This window comes from Tamandua tetradactyla, chromosome 6, assembly GCF_023851605.1.
Source record: "Tamandua tetradactyla isolate mTamTet1 chromosome 6, mTamTet1.pri, whole genome shotgun sequence".
In the NCBI taxonomy this organism is placed as follows: domain Eukaryota; kingdom Metazoa; phylum Chordata; class Mammalia; order Pilosa; family Myrmecophagidae; genus Tamandua; species Tamandua tetradactyla.
Window position 1 is genome coordinate 74,009,535 of NC_135332.1, and position 18,805 is coordinate 74,028,339.

At 56.9% G+C, this 18,805-nt stretch overlaps 1 protein-coding gene and 1 pseudogene across 1 annotated transcript; both read left to right on the forward strand.

Annotated features, from left to right (window-relative positions):
• The first annotated feature begins 899 nt into the window (after positions 1–899).
• LOC143686129 (aldo-keto reductase family 1 member B10 pseudogene) lies at positions 900–2,365 on the forward strand (annotated as a pseudogene).
• An 8,520-nt stretch (positions 2,366–10,885) lies between these two features.
• Positions 10,886–18,186, forward strand: GCGR (glucagon receptor). Its single transcript, XM_077166214.1, is given in 15 exon segments — positions 10,886–11,752; positions 13,667–13,804; positions 13,984–14,086; positions 14,920–15,027; positions 15,130–15,251; positions 15,324–15,430; positions 15,500–15,656; positions 15,833–15,992; positions 16,074–16,134; positions 16,427–16,496; positions 16,786–16,874; positions 16,975–17,113; positions 17,225–17,266; positions 17,612–17,821; positions 17,824–18,186. Coding segments are annotated over 15 exon segments (2,508 nt in total). The 5' UTR covers positions 10,886–11,047; the 3' UTR covers positions 18,121–18,186.
• The last annotated feature ends 619 nt before the right edge of the window (positions 18,187–18,805 follow it).

The following is an 18,805-nucleotide window of genomic DNA, read 5'->3' on the forward strand; positions in this document are numbered from 1 at the left end:
GAACATTATGCTGAGTGAGACTAGCCAAAAACTAAAGGACAAATACTGTATGGTCTCACTGATATGAACTGACATTTGTGAGTAAACTTGGAATATTTCGTTGATAACAGAGACCATCAGGAGATAGAAATAGGGTAAGATATTGGGTAATTGGAACTGAAGGGATACAGACTGTGCAACAGGACTGAATACAAAAACTCAGAAATGGACAGCACAATACTACCTAACTGTAATACAATTATCTTAAAACACTGAATGAAGCTACATGTGAGAATGATAGAGGGAGGAGGGCTGGGGACATAAATTAAATCAGAAAGAAAGATAGATGTTAAAGATCGAGATGGTATAATCTAGGAATGTCTAGAGTGTATAGTAATAGTGACTAAATGTACAAATTTTAAAAATGTTTTTGCATGAGGAAGAACAAAGGAATGTCATTATTGCAGGGTGCTGAAAATAGATGGTAATATTTTAAAATGTCACCTTATGTGTGAGCTAAAGCAAAAAATGTTTATTTGTTACAAAATTTATATTTTGACTAGTGCATTTCCTTATATAACTTATGTAGACAGTTTGATTGAACACCATAAGTACTTGGAATCTCAGATAGGACATAAAATTTTGTTGGTTTGTCCAGAGTGATGCCCCGATGAATCCCAGAGTGATTCGATCAGTGAGTGGAAAAGTATTTGCAAAGCCCTCTTCGGGGAATGGTGAGAACGGGGAGAAATGCAACTTCCCCAACTTGAATTCTTGATATTCTCACAAGCAGTGTGGACAACCAAAGCTATAGGCTGAGCCCCCAGTCTTGGGGTTTGTTCATATCAAACTTAACCCCACAAATGATAGGTCAAGTCTACTTAAAATTTAGGCCTAAGAGTCACCCCCAAGCTCCCAGAACTGTTTCTGCACCAACCATGGCCACCTTCGTGGAACTCAGTACCAAAGCCAAGATGCCCGTTGTGGGACTCGGTACCTGGAAGTCTCCTCCAGGCAAAGTCAAAGAATCTGTGAAGACAGCAATTGACGTAGGATATCGCCCCATCGACTGTGTCTATGTCTACCTTAATGAGGATGAAGTTGTCGAAGCCATCCAAGAGAAGATCCAAGAGAAGGTTGTTAAGCAGGAAGATCTCGTCATTGTTAGCAAGTTATGGTGCACCTTCTTTGAGAGACCCCTTGTGAGGGAAGCCTTCCAGAAGGCCCTCAAGGATCTGAAACTGGACTATCTGAACCTCTATCTTACTCACTTTCCACAGGGATTACAGCCTGGGAAGGACTGGTTCCCTAAAGATGATAAAGGCAATATTCTTCCCAGTAAAACAACGTTCTTGGATGCCTGGGAGGTAATAGAAGAGGTGGTGGATGAGGGGCTAGTGAAAGTCATTGGGATCTCCAACTTCAACCACTTCCAGACCGAAAGACTTCTGAACAAACCTGGACTGAAACATAAACCAGTGGCTAACCAGATAGAGTGTCACTCATACCTCACACAGGAGAAACTGATCCAGTACTGCCACTCCAAGGGCATTGCAGTCACTGCCTACAGCCCCCTGGGTTCTGCAGATAGACCTTGGGCCAAGCCAGGGGAACCTTCACTGCTGGAGGATCCCAAGATTAAGGAGATTGCTGCAAAGCACAGAAAAACCACAGCCCAGGTTTTGATCCGATTCCATATCCAGAGGAATGTGGTCGTGATCCCCAAGTCTGTGACACCTCAACGCATTGCTGAGAACTTCAGGTCTTCGACTTTAAATTGAATGATAATGAGATGGCAACTATACTCAGCTTCAACAGAAACTGGAGGGCCTGTGCCATAGAGCAGGTCTCTCATTTGGAGGATTATCCATTCAAAGCAGAATATTGAAGCTGAATCTCCTGATGAGCTTATCCAATGGATTCTTTCTTTCTTCACTACACTGATGTGCACTTCCCTCTACCTGCAACCAATTTTAATCAGGCTTTTCAGAAATCATACTTCATGTGGCCCTGTTGTATGCCAAAATCTAGTGTTTAATCAGAACCAGTATATTCAATTAAGAGCATCTCATCATTGGTTTATTAGACTTAGAAAAAAAAGCAGAAGTTTCTTTTACTTGTTTGATCATATATTAATATTGTGAACTCTGCTACCACTGAGAATATAAAGGTAAAAAAGACTAAATAGTAACTGCATTTATTGAGACTTTAGCATGCTTCTAACACCATGAAGTGCTTTTTATATGTGTTAACTGTGCTGGTTTGAAACTATTACATACCCCAGAAAAGCCATGTTCTTTTAATCCAGTCTTTTGGGGCAGACCTATTGTTGGGTGGGACCTTTAGATTTGGTGGTTTCCATGGATTTGTGACCCACACAACTGTGGGTGGTACCTTTCAGTTAGGTTGTTTTCATAGCAAGGTGAGCTTTAATTAGTTTACTTGAGTCTTTACAAGAGTGGACAAGAGAGCAGAGAGATGAAACTAAGACACAGATGTTTGGAGATGCTAAACTAAGAGATGAAAGCTAAGTAAAGAAACACAGATGCTTAGAGTGAAAGCCACTGGAAACTGGGGCTGAGAAAGATATTTAAGACCAGAAGCTAGGAGAGAAGTTCAGCAGATGTCGCCATGTGCTTTTCCATGTGATAGAGAACCCCCTGACAAGATCAGCCTTTCTTAAGTAATTGTATCCTCTTTTTGATTCCTTAATTTGGAAATATTCATGTTCTTAGAACTGTAAACTTGTAACTTAATATATCTCCTTTATAAAAGCCAAAAAAAAAAAAAAGAGTCACCCCCAAGAGAGGCTCTTTTGTTGCTCAGATGTGGCCTCTCTCTCCAGCCAACACAACAAGCAGTCTCACCACCCTCCCCCTGTCTACGTGGGACATGACTCCCAGGGGTGTGGACCTTCCTGGCAACGTGGGACAGAAATCCCAGAATGAGCTGAGACTCAGCATCAAGGGATTGAGAAAACCTTCTCGACCAAAAGGGGGACGAGTGAAATGAGCCAAAGTGTCAATGGATGTGAGATTCCAAACAGAGTCGAGAGGTTGACCTGGAGGTTATTCTTATGCATTAAGTAGATATCATCTTGTTATTCAAGATGTAATGGAGAAGCTGGAGGGAACTGTCTGAAAATGTAGAGCTGTGTTCCAGTAGCCATGTTTCTTGAAGATGATTGTATAATGACACAGCTTTCACAATGTGACTGTGTGATTGTGAAAACCTTGTGTCTGATGCTCCTTTTATCTACCTTGTCAACAGACGAGTAGAAAATATCAAATAAAAATAAATAATAGGGGGAACAAATGCTAAAATAAATTTAGTTTGAAATGCTAGTGATCAATGAAAGCAAGGGGTGAGGGGTATGATAGGTATAATCTTTTTTTTCTTTCTTTCCCGTGTTCGTTTTATTTCTTCTTCTATTGTCCTTTTATTTCTTTTTCTGAATTAATGCAAATGTTCTAAGAAATGATGAATATGCAACTAAGTGATGATACTGTGAATTACTGATTATATATGTTGATGTTTTATCTGGTTTGTTAATTTTTTTAATTAATAAATAAATTTTTAAAAAATAAGGAATGGGGGAACAAATGTTAAAATAAATTTAGTTTGAAATGCTAGTGATAAATGAAAGTGAGGGTTAAGGGGTATGGTATGTATAATTTTTTTTCTGTTATTGTTTTATTTCTTTTTCTGTTGTCTTTTTATTTCTTTTTCTGAATTGATGCAAATGTTCTAAGAAATGATGAATATACAACCACGTAATGATATTGTGAGTTAGTGTTCGTGTAACAAGAATGGAATGATCATATGGTAAGAATGTTCGTGTTCGTGTGTTATGTTTTAAAAAATTTTTAAATGGGGGAAAAAAGTACAGTAATTTCAACATATGGTCGGTATAAAATTATTTGCAAGGCAGACAGGCCACAGTGGCTCAGCAGGTAGAGTTCTCGCCTACTGGGGTGGAGACCTGGGTTCGATTCCTGGTGCCTGCCCATGCCAAAAAAAAAAAAAAATTATTCGCAAGGTATGTTACGTTCTCTTCTTGGTGCTGGGCCTTCACCGTCCAGCGTGGCCTTTCCCAAACAGCACGTCTCCGCCAGGACCAGCCCAAGAGCTGTCTTGGGCAGTGGCCGCTGAGGTCAGCATGCAGGGCTGGGGTGGTGGCTGCACTCTGTTCGCTGCCACAGGGCTTCTGTCCCTCCCCGTCCTTCCTTCTGGACGCTACATCATATCGCCCACCTTGACCCCCAGTTTGCATGGTTCTCTCTGGTGTCCCACGCTCCCACCCCAACTCCTGAGCTTCTTGCCTTTGTCTTTCTTTATTTACCCCCTTGTTTTTCAGGAACACAGTCTGCAGGGGCTCCCTCAGACAGGGCGTTCGGGAAGGACGCCAGGTCCCCTGGAGTCTGGAGATGTGCTCATGCCCCCCACCATGGCCGGTGGGACATGGTGGACGGAGAGCTCGCCCGGAGGCCGTGCAGTCCTGGGGAAGAGACTTAAAAGACACGGCTCCACGGTCTTCTCCCATCCCACGTGGCCCTTTGGATTCGTCTTCTTTTTCTTTGTGATTATTATTATTTTTTTTATTGCACAACCTTAACAAACAAACATACAAACATTCTTGACATATGTGGTAGTTAGATTCAGGCGTCAGCTTGGCCAGGTGAAGGTGCCTAGTTCTGTTGCTGTGGCCATGAGCCAATGGTGCGTGAACCTCATCTGTTCCTGATTACATCTGCAGCTGGCTAGGAGGCATGCCTGCTGCAATGACTGATGTTTGATTTAATTGGCTGGTGCTTAAATGAGAGACTCAACGTAGCACAGCCCAAGAAGCTCAGCATACCTCATCTCAGCACTCCCAGCTCAGCCCAGGCCTTTGGAGGTGCAGAAAGGAATCACCCCAGGGAAACCTGTTGGAACCCAGAGGCCTGGAGAGAAGGCCAGCAGAGATCACCCTGTGCCTTCCCACGCAAGAAAGAACCTCAGTTGAAAGTTAGCTGCCCTTTCTCTGAAGAACTATAGGTCAACTAAATAAATCCCCTTTTATTGAAAGCCAATCTGTCTCTGGTGTGTTGCATTCCAGAAGCTAGCAAACTAGAACAACATACAAACATTACATCCATGGTGTACAATCAGTGGCTCACAATATCATCACATGATCATTTTTCTAAACATCCGCATCACTACAACAAAAGAAATAAAAAAGAAAAAAATCATACATGCCATACCCCTTACCCCTCCCTCTCATTGACCACTAGTATTTCAATCTGCTCAATTTATTTTAACCTTTGTCCCCCCATTATTTATTTTTTATCCATATTTTTTACTCATCTTTCCATACCCTAGATAAAAGGAGCATCAGACACAAGGTTTTCACAATCACACAGTCACATTGTGAAAGCTATTTCATTATACAATCATCTTCAAGATACATGGCTACTGGAACACAGCTCTACATTTTCAGGCAGTTCACTCCAGCCTCTCCATTACACCTTAAACTAAAAAGGTGATGTGCTGGTTTGAATCTGTGGTGGACCCCAGAAAAGCCATGTCCTTTAATCCTCATTCAATATTGCTGGGTGGGAGCATTTTGATTGTTTCCATGAAGATGTGACCCACCCAATTGTGGGTGGTAACTTCTGATTAGTTGATATCTATGGAGGTGTGTCTCCATCCACTGAAGGTGGAGTTGCTTACTGGAATCCTTTAAAAGAGGAAACGTTTTGGAGAGAGTCCCTCTTGTAGAGCCATGAAAAAGCCAGCAGATGCCGCTGTGCTTGCCATGTGCCCTTCCAGCTGAGAGAAACATTGAACATCATCAGCCTTCTTGAACCAAGGTATCTCTCTCTGGGTGCCTTAGATTGGACATTTCTATAGACTTGTTTTAATTGCGACATTTCCTCAGCCTTAGAACTGTAAACTAGCAATTTATTAAATTCCCTTTTCTAAAAGCCATTCTGTTTCTAGTATATTGCATTCCGGCAGCTAGCAAACTAGAACAGGTGATATCTATATAACGCATAAGAATAACTTCTGGTGAAATGAGACAAAGTGTCAATGACTGAGAGATTCCAAACAGAGTCCAGAGGTTATCCTGGAGGTTATTCTTACGCATTAAGTAGATATCACCTTGTTATCCAAGATGTAGTGGAGAGACTGGAGGGAACTGCCTGAAAATGTAGAGCTGTGTTCCAGTAGCCATGTTTCTTGATGTATAATGATATAGCTTTCACAATGTGACTGTGTGATTGTGAAAAGCTTGTGTCTGATGCTCCTTTTATCTACCTTCTCAACAGACGAGTAGAACATATGGAATAAAAATAAATAATAGGGGAAACAAATGTTAAAATAAATTTAGTTTGAAATGCTAGTGATCAATGAAAGGGAGGGTTAAGGGGTATGGTATGTATAATTTTTTTCTGTTTTCATTTTATTTTTCTGTTGTCTTTTTATTTCTTTTTCTGAATTGATGCAAATGTTCCAAGAAATGATCATGATGATGAATATGCAACTATGTGATGATATTGTGAACTGCTGATTATATATGTAGAACGGAATGAGCAAATGTTAAGAATGTTTGCGTTTCTTTCTTGTAATTTTTTTAATAAAAAATAAAAATAAAGAATAACCTCTAGGATAACCTCTCGACTCTGTTTGAAATCTCTCAGCCACTGACACTTTATTTTGTCTCATTTCTCCCTTCCCCCTTCTGATTGAAGGCCCTTCAGGTTTCTGTTTGTTTTCATTTCATGCGACCCTTTTTTTTTTCTCTCTGGAAGCTTTTAATTTCTTCTCTTTATTCTGATAATGTTGAAGTTTCACGATGAGGCTCGTTTGCTGGATTTGGCTGTTATTGCACTGTAATAAGCACTGCACCCCCCACCCCTGCCGTGCAAGTCCCGGGAAGGGTCTTGTAGCATTTGTCACCCTCTCCTGGTCTCATGCTCTGACCACCCGCCAGCTCTCAGCCTTTCCTTTCTCCTGGATTTCTGTTCTGTCTTCTGAGAGATCTCAACTCAAACCTTCCATTTTAAAAACTGGATTACATTTTTAAATTTCAGAGAGGATATTTTTCCTTGACGAGGGCTCCTTTTTGTTCTGTTTTCCAAAGCGCCCCATTCTTGTTTTGTGGGGGCCTCAACCTCTCGGGTCTCCCCAGGGATGAGCAGAGCCCTGGAAGTCCTTGCCCAATTTCCCTCTGGTCCTGTTGTTCACGCTTTCCTCCAATCTCCTCTTTTTCACTTGGTTTTGTTTTCTCATGTCTGACAGTCTGTTTCACTCACACCCAAGAGCGAGGCAGAGAAAGTGGCTTGAGTTCCTGACTTGAGTTTACACTGTTTCAATCCTTGCAGGGTGTCGCCTGCAGACCCACAGACCATAGGACACCACACCCAGCACTCACGGGCAGTGATACCAGGGGGTGGCTCATCACTTTGGGATGCCGTTTGGTTTGATGGGGTGCAATGCCCCAGAAGTGCTGGGCTTTCCGTGATCACAATGGGGCTCCACTAACCCACACTTTACAGGGCTCCGGCCACGGAAGTGTCTGACTCAAGGCCCCAGCAGGATGACACCCAGACTCTGAAGGCAGGCTACCGGCCTCTGGGTCTCTTCTGTCACTCGGGAGGGCACTTGGCTCTGCCCTCTGTCACTCAGGCGGGCACTTGGCTCCCGAGTTTTGCAGCTGCAGCTCTGGCCCCTCCGTCTGAGGCTTCCTTTCTCAGGTTCCCTGTCCTCTGTGAGCTTCTCCGAATGTCATCTCTTAGCCTCTGCTTGTGTTTTATCCTCATACAGGGCTCCGGTCGGAGGATTAACTTGAATGGGGCAGGGCCACATCTCCATGGAAACAACCTAATCAAAGGGTCCCACCCCCAATAGCCCTGACCCAACAGGGATGGATGAAAAGAACGTGGCCTTTTCTAGGGCACACAACAGCTCCAAACTATCACAGAGGCTTCTAAGCTGTGGTGAAGAAAACTGACACAAAACTCAACGGAAAGTTTCCTGGGAACTCAGAGGAGGGCAGGCGCCTTCCCGGGTCCCTGGGCCCCGGGCTGCCACGTGGGAAGGTTCAGCCCCTGCATTCCCAGCTTCAGCTCGGTTTTGGTCCTGTGAATTCAGTTATGTAAACAGAGGTGGTCCAGCCCAGGCCAGGGGCCCCCACCCCATCTGTTCCCTCCCCTTCTCCTCTCTGCTTCCCACTGAATCAGTGCATTGCAGGTCCTGTCCCCTCCCCACCCCACCCCACCCCATACACTGTAAATTTATTCTCCTGCATACTTTCCTGTTGGCACCAACTCTGCCACCCGGCGCCTGCCCAGCTAGGAATATCCTCAGGGACACCAGCCAGAGAGGGGACGGACTCTCGGCAAGTCACACAGCCCCGACAACCCCATCCCGGGGCCGCACCCCACCCCACCCCAGCAGGAACCTGCATCTCTCCTGAGATTGCTTTAGGACCCGGAAGGGCAGAAAACCTGGCTAAGGCCACGGGAGCAGGAGCCCCTCACCTGGAAGTGGCCCTGGTACCTACCCAGGGGCAGAACCGGCTCCCCAAAATCATAAGGCCCCGGGAGAAGGGGCACACACCCAGCTGCAGGAAGTCTGTGCCAGGGAGATGGGGAGGGGCGAAAGGGGGTGGGTGATGGGGCCTCAGGTTCCAAGCTCAGGAGGCTCCCCTCCCCGCCAGTGCCACGTCCCTGCCCCCACCCCAGCCCTCCCTCAGGCAGTGTCCACGCAGGCAGAGTCAGGATTTTCTGACCTTTGCCTCCTGACCTTTCACTTCTGGCCATCACCTGAACCAACACAGAAAGGCCTGCTCTGGGGACAGAGCTTGAGAAGGGTTGGTAAGAATGGGGGTCTGGAGGACAAAGGCCCCTGGGAGATTACTGCCGGGTCCTACAAGGGGGCAGCCAGCGGGCAGGAACAGGGGGCCGGGGCAGGCCCGTTGGCATCCCCAGTGTGCTGCGCACCAGCTCCGTCCAGGCACCCACAGGGTGGCCCACGACAGCAGGGGACACTTAGGGTGGTGGGGGAGGAGGCCTGGGGGGGCTGGCCCATGTGTCAGGTGGGATTACATGGTCTTGGGGAGAGGCACCTGGAAGACAAGGGGCAGCATCTAACCACGGGCTGCCAGGGCAGGCGGCCAGGCCCACATGGCCAGACAGCGGTTAACAGGGAGACAGAGTGCAGAGAGAGGCAGGAGAGAGACTTGAGGGTGGGTGGAAAGAGGGGGAGGAGGCCGGGTGGGCAAAGGGGGAGGGGAGCGCCATCTGGGGTGGGCCCAGTGCAGGCCCCAGAGAGACGGGGTGCAGGCTGGTGAGCGCAGAGAGGTGCAGGAGAAGAGGGGGCAGTCTGGCCTGGAAGGGGGGCTCCCCCCACTGCAGTGGGTTAGAGGGGGAGCAACACAGGGGCGGGGGGGGGGGGGGGGCACTGGGTCCTGAAAAGGGGGAGGGTCTATCTGGGAGGAGGGCGTGGCCAGCGTCATCCCAGGATGCTGGAAGGCCAAGGTCCCCAGTGTCCCCCCCACTGCATGCCCCCTGGTCTGGCTAGCCTGGGGCTTGGTTGAATTCAGCGAGGGGGAGGGGAGGGCATGCAGGTGATGGTGAGTCAGGGACTGGAAGGGGTGCAGAGTGGAAGAGTGGGGGTGTAGGGGGAGAGGCAGGGTCTCTGAAAAGTAGGAAGCAGGAAGGAAGCAGGGAGGGGTTGCTGTTGGAGAATAGCCGAGGGGGTGGCACAGCAGGAGGTGCAGGGCCTGGGGCAGGGTGGGGGACTGAAGAGGGCGCCCTCCCTGCCCTGAGCCCCGGAGCTGTGCAGCACAGAAAGGGCTCACCTCTGGAGGGGCACCCCCTGCAGAGGCCGGCCTGGGTTCAACCGAGTGGGGGGGGCTCCCCCATCGGGGTCCGCCCTCGGGCCCTCACCCATGGCTCCCACCCGGCCGGGTTTATGCGGGCCGGGGGGGCCGCGGGCCGGGGTCTCTAGTACACTGCGGGGGGGGGAGGGGGTGGCGGACGCTCCAGGGCGAAGACCGGGGGGCGCGGGGCAGCCGGGCGGGAATCCCGGGAACGGTGCGCGGCGCGGGTCCCAGGCGCTCGTCCTTGCTCCCCGCGGCGTTTCTGCAGGAGGGAGGCGCTGGGGGCGGGGGGACCCTCGGCGGCCACCTCCTCCCCCCCTGCCCCCCCGCGCGCGGGGCCACTCCCGCCCCTTCGCCGCCGCCGCCACCCGGCGTCGCAGCCGGAAAGTTTGCGCGCGGCGGGCGCTGAGCCGGCGCCGACCCCGATCCGGCCGCGCCCGGGAGGACGGCGGGGGCCGCGGCGCGCGCGGAGGCGCCCCAGCCCCGAGCGGTGAGCATCGGGGCCGCGGCCTCGAGGGGACGGCGGGGTGGACGCGGGGCCGGGGGCGGGGGCGGGGACTCGGGGCTGGTCGGGCCGAGCCGGCGGCCGGAATCCTTCCCCCGGGCCGGGTGCTTTCGGAGGGCCCCCGGCTGCCGCCGTCCTGGGCCTCTTGGGGCACCTCCGTTCCCAAAACCCAGGGATGCGCCCGCCGGGCTCAACAGGTCACCTGATCCCCTACTGTCGGGCAGGTTAGATGTCTCAGCTCCTTCCCCTTTCTCTTGTCCCCTGGGGGCCGCCTCGGGGTGTCGGTGGCCCCAGGCTCTGTTCTGGCGCCACATTCAGGGACTTGCTCCACCCCCAGTCCCCCCACCCCACCCGGTGGTGCGCACGCCAAGGTCCGTGGGGACCCCCTTTCCCCTGTCCCCCAGGCCTCCCCCAGCAGTGTCCCAGCTCCCCGAGTCTCCCCGATGGGTGAGGGATGCCAGCTGCACCCACACTGTCTCGGCGGCCCACGCAGGTGACTTTGACCACGGCCAGGTGGGTCCCTGTCCTGCCGCCTCCGACCTCTCCAGCGGCCCCCTGGCGACCTCTGGGCTGTGGGGTTCCGGTCCCCCACCTCCACAGGCCTGAACCCACTGAGCCCTGACTCCCGGCACCCACTTAGCCCGAGGACCGCTGGGGCTGTTTTTCCACCGTTCTGTGTTTGCGGGTGAGGGTGGATGGAGGAGATGGCCAGCACCCTGGCCCAACCCCTGGGGGGGGGCGGGGTGTGCGGAAATCAGGCCTGGTCAACAGACTGCGGCCCCAGATCTTGTCCCCAGGGCCATGACCTTCCACCACTTGCTCTGGTGTCACAAAAACAGCCCTTCCCCCACCGGACTCCCCACACTCCTAGGACCCCCACCCCCACCCCACCTCTGCCTGTCTTGGCTGCTGGCCCAGTGGCTTTGAGGCCCACTGTCCCTACCACCCCCTGGAAACTCATGGGACACCGACCAGGCCGGCAGGGCAGGGGGCAGCGTGGATCAGCAGAGGAAGGGCAGGCACCCCCGGGTTCCCAGCGGGGGGGACCCAGCGTGCATCTGTCCCCGGCCTGGATGACACTGGGGTCCGCCTGGCCCATGGAGCAGGATCGGGTCCTGGCCGGCACTGGGGAAGGTCACAAGGTTGGAAACTCTGAGCCCAGGCTCTGGGACCACTCCGCATCTGGCCGGCGACTTGGGCCGAGGTTTCCAGCCCTTTATTCATTTGACAAATATTTATCGAGGCAGTTGGATGCCGGGGTGGACGGCTGCCCACGGTGGAGGGTGGAGGCGGGGCGTCTGGGTGCTGATAAACAGGCCTTCCCCGCAGGCGGCAGAGCCCTTTGCCCTGCAGATTTCATTGCCCTCTCCATCGTGGGGGGCAGGGAGCCCCGCTGGCAGGTAAATGAGAAGGTAAATGCTCTGCCCTCCATCCCAGGATGAGAAAGGGGCTGGCGCTTCCCGCCTCCCTCCTATGAGGAGTCTCTTGCTTGTGTACCCGGGAATCTGGGCCTCAGCCTCGGAGAGGACAGGGTGGAGGGGGCTGGGTGCAGGTGCTCCCTTCTGTGGCTCCACCTTGGACCCTCTCCCCAGCACCTGTTCAGGGAAGGGTCCAGAAATCTTACCCACCTCTGGGCTCTCCAAGGTCCCCAGGAGAGGCCCATGGGAGATCATTGCCAGCCTGCTGGTGTTCTCGGGGGGGCTTCAGGCCCCTGCCTGCCCACTGCCCCTCTAGAGACCTGGTGCACCCAGCTTGGGGTCTCTCATAGGAGCTGGGCACCCAGCTGTGTGTGGGGGAGTGTCTTCAGGGGTCCCCCTCCACGTGGCTGCCCTGGAGAACAGGTCTGGGAGGGGCACCAAAGGAGGGGGCTCTGGCCAGCTCATCTCTCCCCCCCTGCCCCCCAGCTGGAAGGGGGGCTGCTCTCTATCTCCCCCCTCCCATGAGCAGCCCCTCGGGCTGTGGATAAGCTCTAGGCTGGGGGTGGGGGCAGAGCTCAGCTGAGGGCAGGGTCCGATGGCCAGCAGCCCTGAGCTGCCTACCCCAGCCAGCCCGCCCCCCAGGCCCTCTCCGGGCAACCAGCAGACTCAGATGGGGACCCAGGCCAAGTCCTCGGAGGCCAGGGACAGCTGTGCTGGGGCCCAGCATCAGGGAACCTGGGACCCCTGAATTCCTTCCCCCTGCCTACTGCCCCTCAGCTGAGGGAGCCCTCTGCTCTGGGGGTCCCTCCACTCAGCCACGTGCCCGGACAGCCCCTTGGGCATTGGGACCACTACTCCCGGGTACCCCCACCCCCTGCCCTGCCTGAGCCTGTGGCCCCAAGGCTGGGGCAGGGTCTCCATGGCAGGGAGTGTCCAAAGGCTTGTCCTAGGTCACCTCAGCTGCGTGGGGGCATCCCGAGGGGACTGCTAGGGGGCAGGAGTGAAACACAAGGAGGCCCAGGATAAGAGGGCGCTGTGGGCTCAGCCTGACAGGAGGAGCCTCGATTCTAGGCTGTCTCTTCTCAGCCACTGTCCAGCCCCTGGAATTCCCCCACCTTCAGCCTCAGCCCCTCCTCCTCCCTCGTTCCTGGATCCCAGCTGGCACTGTCTCTCATCTGTCCGTCCACCCGTCTGTCCATCCCCTGAAGGTGTGTCCCAACCTGGTGTGGCTGCTGCACCCTGACCTCAGGACCTGGGGAACCCTCCCACCCCAAACCCCACCCCCACCCCCACCCCCATGAAGGCACGATGGGCTCTGTAAACAGCCATGATGGGTGGGGCCACTGCTGTCGCTAAACAGTCTGCTGGGGAGGCAGCTCAGGCCCAGGCGGTCAGACCCCCACTGCAGGCACTGCAAGGCCAGGGGTCCCTGCAGCCTCCCTGCTGACCTCGGAGGAAAGTGCCGCCCACGGTCGGCTTGCTGGGCCCAAGGGGCACCGGTGCACAACGGGGGGCCCCTGAGCAGGTGCCCCAGAGCCCTTGCCACTGGCGTGGCTAGGAACTGCCCTGGGTCCTAGCACCCACCCCTGTACCCGGCCTGGGGTCAGCGCGGCCTGAAGGAAGGTAGGCAGGGGGGTACCTGGCCAAGAGTACCCCCCCAAGCCCTGGGTAAGACCTCTTGCCACCGGGGAGCAGGCCTGACACCCTCCAACCCTCACTGGCAGAAAGCTGCCAGTCCCAGCCTCGCCTGCCTCAGCAACCACTTTATTGATGAAGCCTTGAGGCTTCGGGGGTGGGGGGTGCCGAGGGCGTGTCTGAGGAGCAGCCATGGTGGCAGCCTAGGCTCCCTACTCCTGGGAGTCCTTCCCCACACCCTCCCACTCTGGCTCTTGGCAGCCTCCGGAGGGGTCTAGATGCCCAGGAGGACCCCTTGGCCTCCAACCTGCAGCCCCTGATGTGGGGGGCCGCAGAAGCATGCCCCCCACCTGGCCTTGCCGCCCCCACCTCCTGCTGCTCCTGCTTGCAGCCTGCCAGGTGAGGGCTGCTGGGGGTCCTCCTCCAGTCTCGGGGGGCCGGGCCTGCCGGGTGGGGGCTGCTGGGGGTCCTCCTCCAGTCTCGGGGGGCAGAGCCACCTGAGCTACCTGCTCCGCTGTGCTTATAATGCCTCTGTCCTGTCCGTCTGTCTTTCTGGCTGCCTGTCCTCCTGTCCCCAGCCGCAGGGCCCCTCTGCACAGGTGATGGACTTCCTGTTTGAGAAGTGGAAGCTGTATGGGGACCAGTGTCACCACAACCTGAGCCTGCTGCCCCCCCCAACCGGTGAGCCCCCGCCTTCCACTCGGTCGGCTGGCCCTTCCCAGGTGGGGGGAGCATCTTGGGTGCCATGTGGCCCAGATAGAGACCCTGTGAGGGGGCTGTGCTCCCCCGCCCCTCCCCCCCATTTAAGGGGTGGAAATGAACAGCAGGAGACGGTGCCTTGGGTTGCAGCCAGGAGGCGGCAGGAATGGCCCCAAGGACTCAGGTACCCCTGTCCACCAGGGAGCTCATCGCCCGGGGTGGGCGGGCTGCATGGGAAGGGCGGGCAAAGCCCCGAGGCAGGCGCCGAGGAATGGCCAGGCGGGGGTACTATGACCAGGTTGCATTCCAAAGGCCCCTGGGGCACTGGGGGGCACTGGGGAGGAGGTGGGGAACAGCAGAGCAGTGGCCTGCACTGGGCCAAGGGGAGCCGTGGTGGTGGGTGGGGTCGGGTGGGGAGCCCAGGGTTGGTGCTGGGCCTGTGTGGCAGCTCGGGAGGGTGTTTGGAGAATTGGGGTTCAGCCCCCAGAAAGGGAGGTGCTGGAAGAGCAGTTGGAAAACCTCAGGGTGAGCCTGGGCATGTGAAGGGGGAAAGACCCAGAGTCTCCAAGGGAAGGGCCTGGGCAGAGCCAGAGCCCCCAGCTGGGCTGGGCTAGAGGGGGAGATGGGGTGGTCAATCCCGGGCAGGGGCCCTGGCCATGGGAGTTCTGGTCCCAGGTGGGGGGCGGTGGGGCAGGCAGCAGCTCTAGGCTGCATCCAGGAGACGGGAGGGGAGCCAGGTCAGTCCAAGCCCTACTGAGGGAGTGCCCCCCTCCTTCTCCCCTCCCCTCCCGCCTCCCCCTCCCCGGCCTCAGCAGAGCTGGTATGCAACCGCACCTTCGACAAGTACTCCTGCTGGCCGGACACCCCCCCCAACACCACAGCCAACATTTCCTGTCCCTGGTACCTGCCCTGGCACCACAAAGGTAACTCGGGTGGGCTGGCCCAAGCCCTGGGGACTTGTGGGGCCGATCTGAGCCTTGGGGACAGGAAGGGGGCGCTGACCCAAGCCCTGTCCGCCCCGCCAGTGCAGCACCGCCACGTCTTCAAGAAGTGTGGGCCTGACGGGCAGTGGGTGCGGGGTCCCCAGGGACAGCCATGGCGCAATGCCTCCCAGTGCCAGATGGACGTGGGGGAGATGGAGAGCCAGGTCAGCAGGGGACGTGGGGGGTGGGGGGTGGGGCGGGGCGGCTCAGCCAGTCCTGACAGCCCCGACTTGTAGAAGGAGGCGGCCGAGAGGTACCGTGGCTTCCAGGTGATGTACACAGTGGGCTACTGCCTGTCGCTGGCCACCCTGCTCCTCGCCCTGGCCATCCTGCTGGGCCTCAGGTACCCACTGGGCGCCCGGGGTGGTGAGCTGAGTGGTAGCGGCATGGGGCTGACCCGCTGTCCCCGCAGCCAGCTGCACTGCACGCGCAACTACATCCACATGAACCTGTTCGCGTCCTTCGTACTCAAGGCCAGCTCCGTGCTGGCCATTGACGCGCTGCTCCAGACCCGCTACAGCCAGACGATTGGCGATGACCTCAGCGTCAGCATCTGGCTCAGCGACGGGGTCAGCAGTCCCTGCCCTCGAGGACCCCCACCCTGCCTGGACCCCCTGCCCCGCCCCGCAGCCCTGAGCCCCCTGTTCCCTGCTCTCAAAGTCCCTTGCATTTCCCTCATCCCAAGCCCCTGCCGCCCCCCGCCATGCGTCTCCCACCAGCCCATGGTCATGCTGTGCCTGTCCAGGCAGTGGCCGGCTGCCGCGTGGCTGCAGTGCTCATGCAGTACAGCGTCATGGCCAACTACGGCTGGCTGCTGGTGGAGGGCTTGTACCTGCACCGCCTGCTGGGCTACGCCGCCCTCCCAGAGAGGAGCTGCTTTGCCTTCTACCTGGGCATCGGCTGGGGTGAGTGGGGTGGCTGGAGTGGGTGGAGGGGGGCAGACTGCCCGGGGCCGTGGGACCAACCAGCCCCTCCCTTCCCCGCAGGTGCCCCGGTGCTCTTCGTGGTGCCCTGGACGGTGGTCAAGTGTCTATTCGAGAACGTCCAGTGAGTATGAGCCGGCCACAGCGCCGCCCAAGTCCGAGCTGGCCCCGGGCTCTGTGCATCTGGCGCCGGGGCTGGGGCTGGAGGGAACGACGGGATGCGAGCAGCCGTGGTACCTGGGGACGGGGCCCCTCACCACATCCTCCTTCCTTTCCTGAGGCACTAATTATGTCCTAACTGGATGAGCTGTGGTGATGGGGGGAGCTGGGGGCGGGGAGCAGGGGTCAGGCGGCCTGCACTGGGCAGGAGCCCTGAGCCCCTTGGCAGGAAGCGAGTCCTGGGCGTGTCCTCGTAGGTGCTGGACCAGCAATGACAACATGGGCTTCTGGTGGATCCTGCGCTTCCCTGTCTTCCTGGCCATCCTGGTGAGGATGTGAAGCCCCTGGGGGCTGGGCTGGGGGCCAGGAGCTGGGGGCTGAGCTAGGGACTGGCGCCCCGCAGCCCTCTCCTCCCGGACATCCCAGGCAGCCTGGTGCCCAGGAAACAGACAGCATCCTGCTCTGGGGGCAGGGGACAGGCCCGGGCACCCAGCCAGGACAGCAGCCAGCGCCATGGGCCTCCGGCCAGGCTGCTGGGCAGCGGGGACTCCTGTTCTTGGCAGAGTGCCGCCAGATCACGGCTCACCGGGCGGCGGGGGTCCCCCCATCCCCCCAGATCAACTTCTTCGTCTTTGTGCACGTTCTCCACACCCTCGCGGCCAAGCTCCGGGCCCGTCAGATACGCTCCACCGACTACAAGTTCCGGTGGGCAGGCAGCCCGGGGCCCTGAGCGCGTGGCCGGGGGCGGGGGGTGGGGGGTGCCGAAGGGCGGGGGTAGGGGTTCAGCTCAGACTCCGCCCCCAAGGCTGGCCAAGTCCACGCTGACGCTCATCCCGCTGCTGGGAGTCCACGAGGTTGTGTTCGCCTTTGCCACCGACGAGCACGCCCGGGGCGCGCTGCGCTCTGCCAAGCTCTTCTTCGACCTCTTCCTCAGCTCCTTTCAGGTGCCCTCCCCGCCCCGCCCCGCCCCGCCCCGCCCCGCCCACGCGGCCCCGCCCCGCGCGGCCACGCCCACCCCAGCGCGGCCCCGCCCGCTGACAGCCCTCTCCCCCCAGGGCCTGCTGGTGGCCGTCCTCTACTGCTTCCTCAACAAAGAGGTAGGGGGTCCGCACCGCAGCCCTGGCCCTCGGGATGTCCCGCTCCTGTCTGCCCCCTGTGATTACTGAGTGCCTGTGGCCATGGCGCTGGGCAGGGGGCACCCCAAGATAGGAGGCCTCTGCCCCGTCCTGGGGGAGCTCACCATGGGGGCAAGGCCACTGCACGTCCCAGGTCGGGGGGGAGTCACTGCATTCTCAAGGGCCCCCGCGGCCCTCGGTAACTCCGAGGACCCACTCCATGGGGAACCGCGAGCACAGAGAGCTTAGAGACCCCGGGTGGGAGCTGCGCGGTGGGTTGGGGTCCCGAGCAGGGCTCGGATGGCAGCCGGACCCATGCACCCCCAGGTGCAGTCAGAGCTGCTGCGGCGCTGGTCTCGCTGGCGCCTGGGCAAGGCACTGCAACAGGGACGTGCCCCCAGCAGCCATGTGTCCTTGGCCCAGCCCCCTGGTGCCCCCAGCGAGAAGCTGCTGCCTGGGAGGAGCGGTAGCAGCAGCGGAGCCAGCCAGGACCCTTCTGAGGCACCCATCTGGACCAGCGGCCTACCTGGGCCACCTGAGAGCCCCTTCTGAGTTCCCCCCACACCCCGCCGGGAGCCATAGGGGGCTGGGCAGGACCCCCCGGCGGGCATCGTGGAACAGCCCAGAAATGGGTGCCTCACCGAGCGGGAGAGGTGGGGGTGCCTCTTGGGGCTTCTGGGCCACAGCCCCCATGCCCCTGCACTGATGGTCTGAGGGATAGAGCCTTCTCCAACCCTGCTCTGACCCTGGAGGCAGGGGACAGCGGGCAGGGTGCAGGGGGGAGGCCCTGTTGTGGACTGCACCTTGCGTGTCCTCGTGTGCATGCAGATATGTGACCTCCCTCCAGCAATAAAAACTTTGAGCTGGCCGCCTGGCGCACACCTGGGAGAGCAGCCGTGGTCAGGGCCACGCGCCCGCACTGCCCCGCACACTAGCCACTTCCAGTGACTCCCATGAGTGACGAGGTGGACCTTGGGCCCACAGGACCTCCCCACCCCAGGGCAGGTTTGCGGCTCAGTCCCCTCAACAGCCCTCCATTAGCTCTGAGTCTCCAACCCCCAGCCCTCTCAGAGGCCACCATCACCAAGGGAGGCCACTGGCCACCTGGATCTTCTTACAAGCACCTGCACCCACCTCACCCACCCCGAGGCTGCCTTCTGTCCCCCCTCTCCCTGGAGGCAGCAGCGGCAGGGAAGCCCCCACAAAAGCACCAAGTGAGGGGAGGGCCCAAGCCTGGCCTCCTGGCCCAGACCACAGCCTTCCCTGGCACCAGCTGGCCCCACTGCACCCCTAGTTTATCTATCCAGCCTCCCTGGCAGTTCAGCAGCCGGCGAGCAATTACAACAGGGAGGGGTGGACCCCGAAATCCCCGAGTCCGAATGATAGAAACAGCAGCATGTCTCCAAGATCTGTGCCTGCCTGTGGCACAGTCATTTAGTGGACACGCCTGGGGCACCCATGCCCCTGGAAGTGGGGGCTCCGGAGCCTCTGGTGAGAAAAAGGCACACGGGGCTAGAGAGG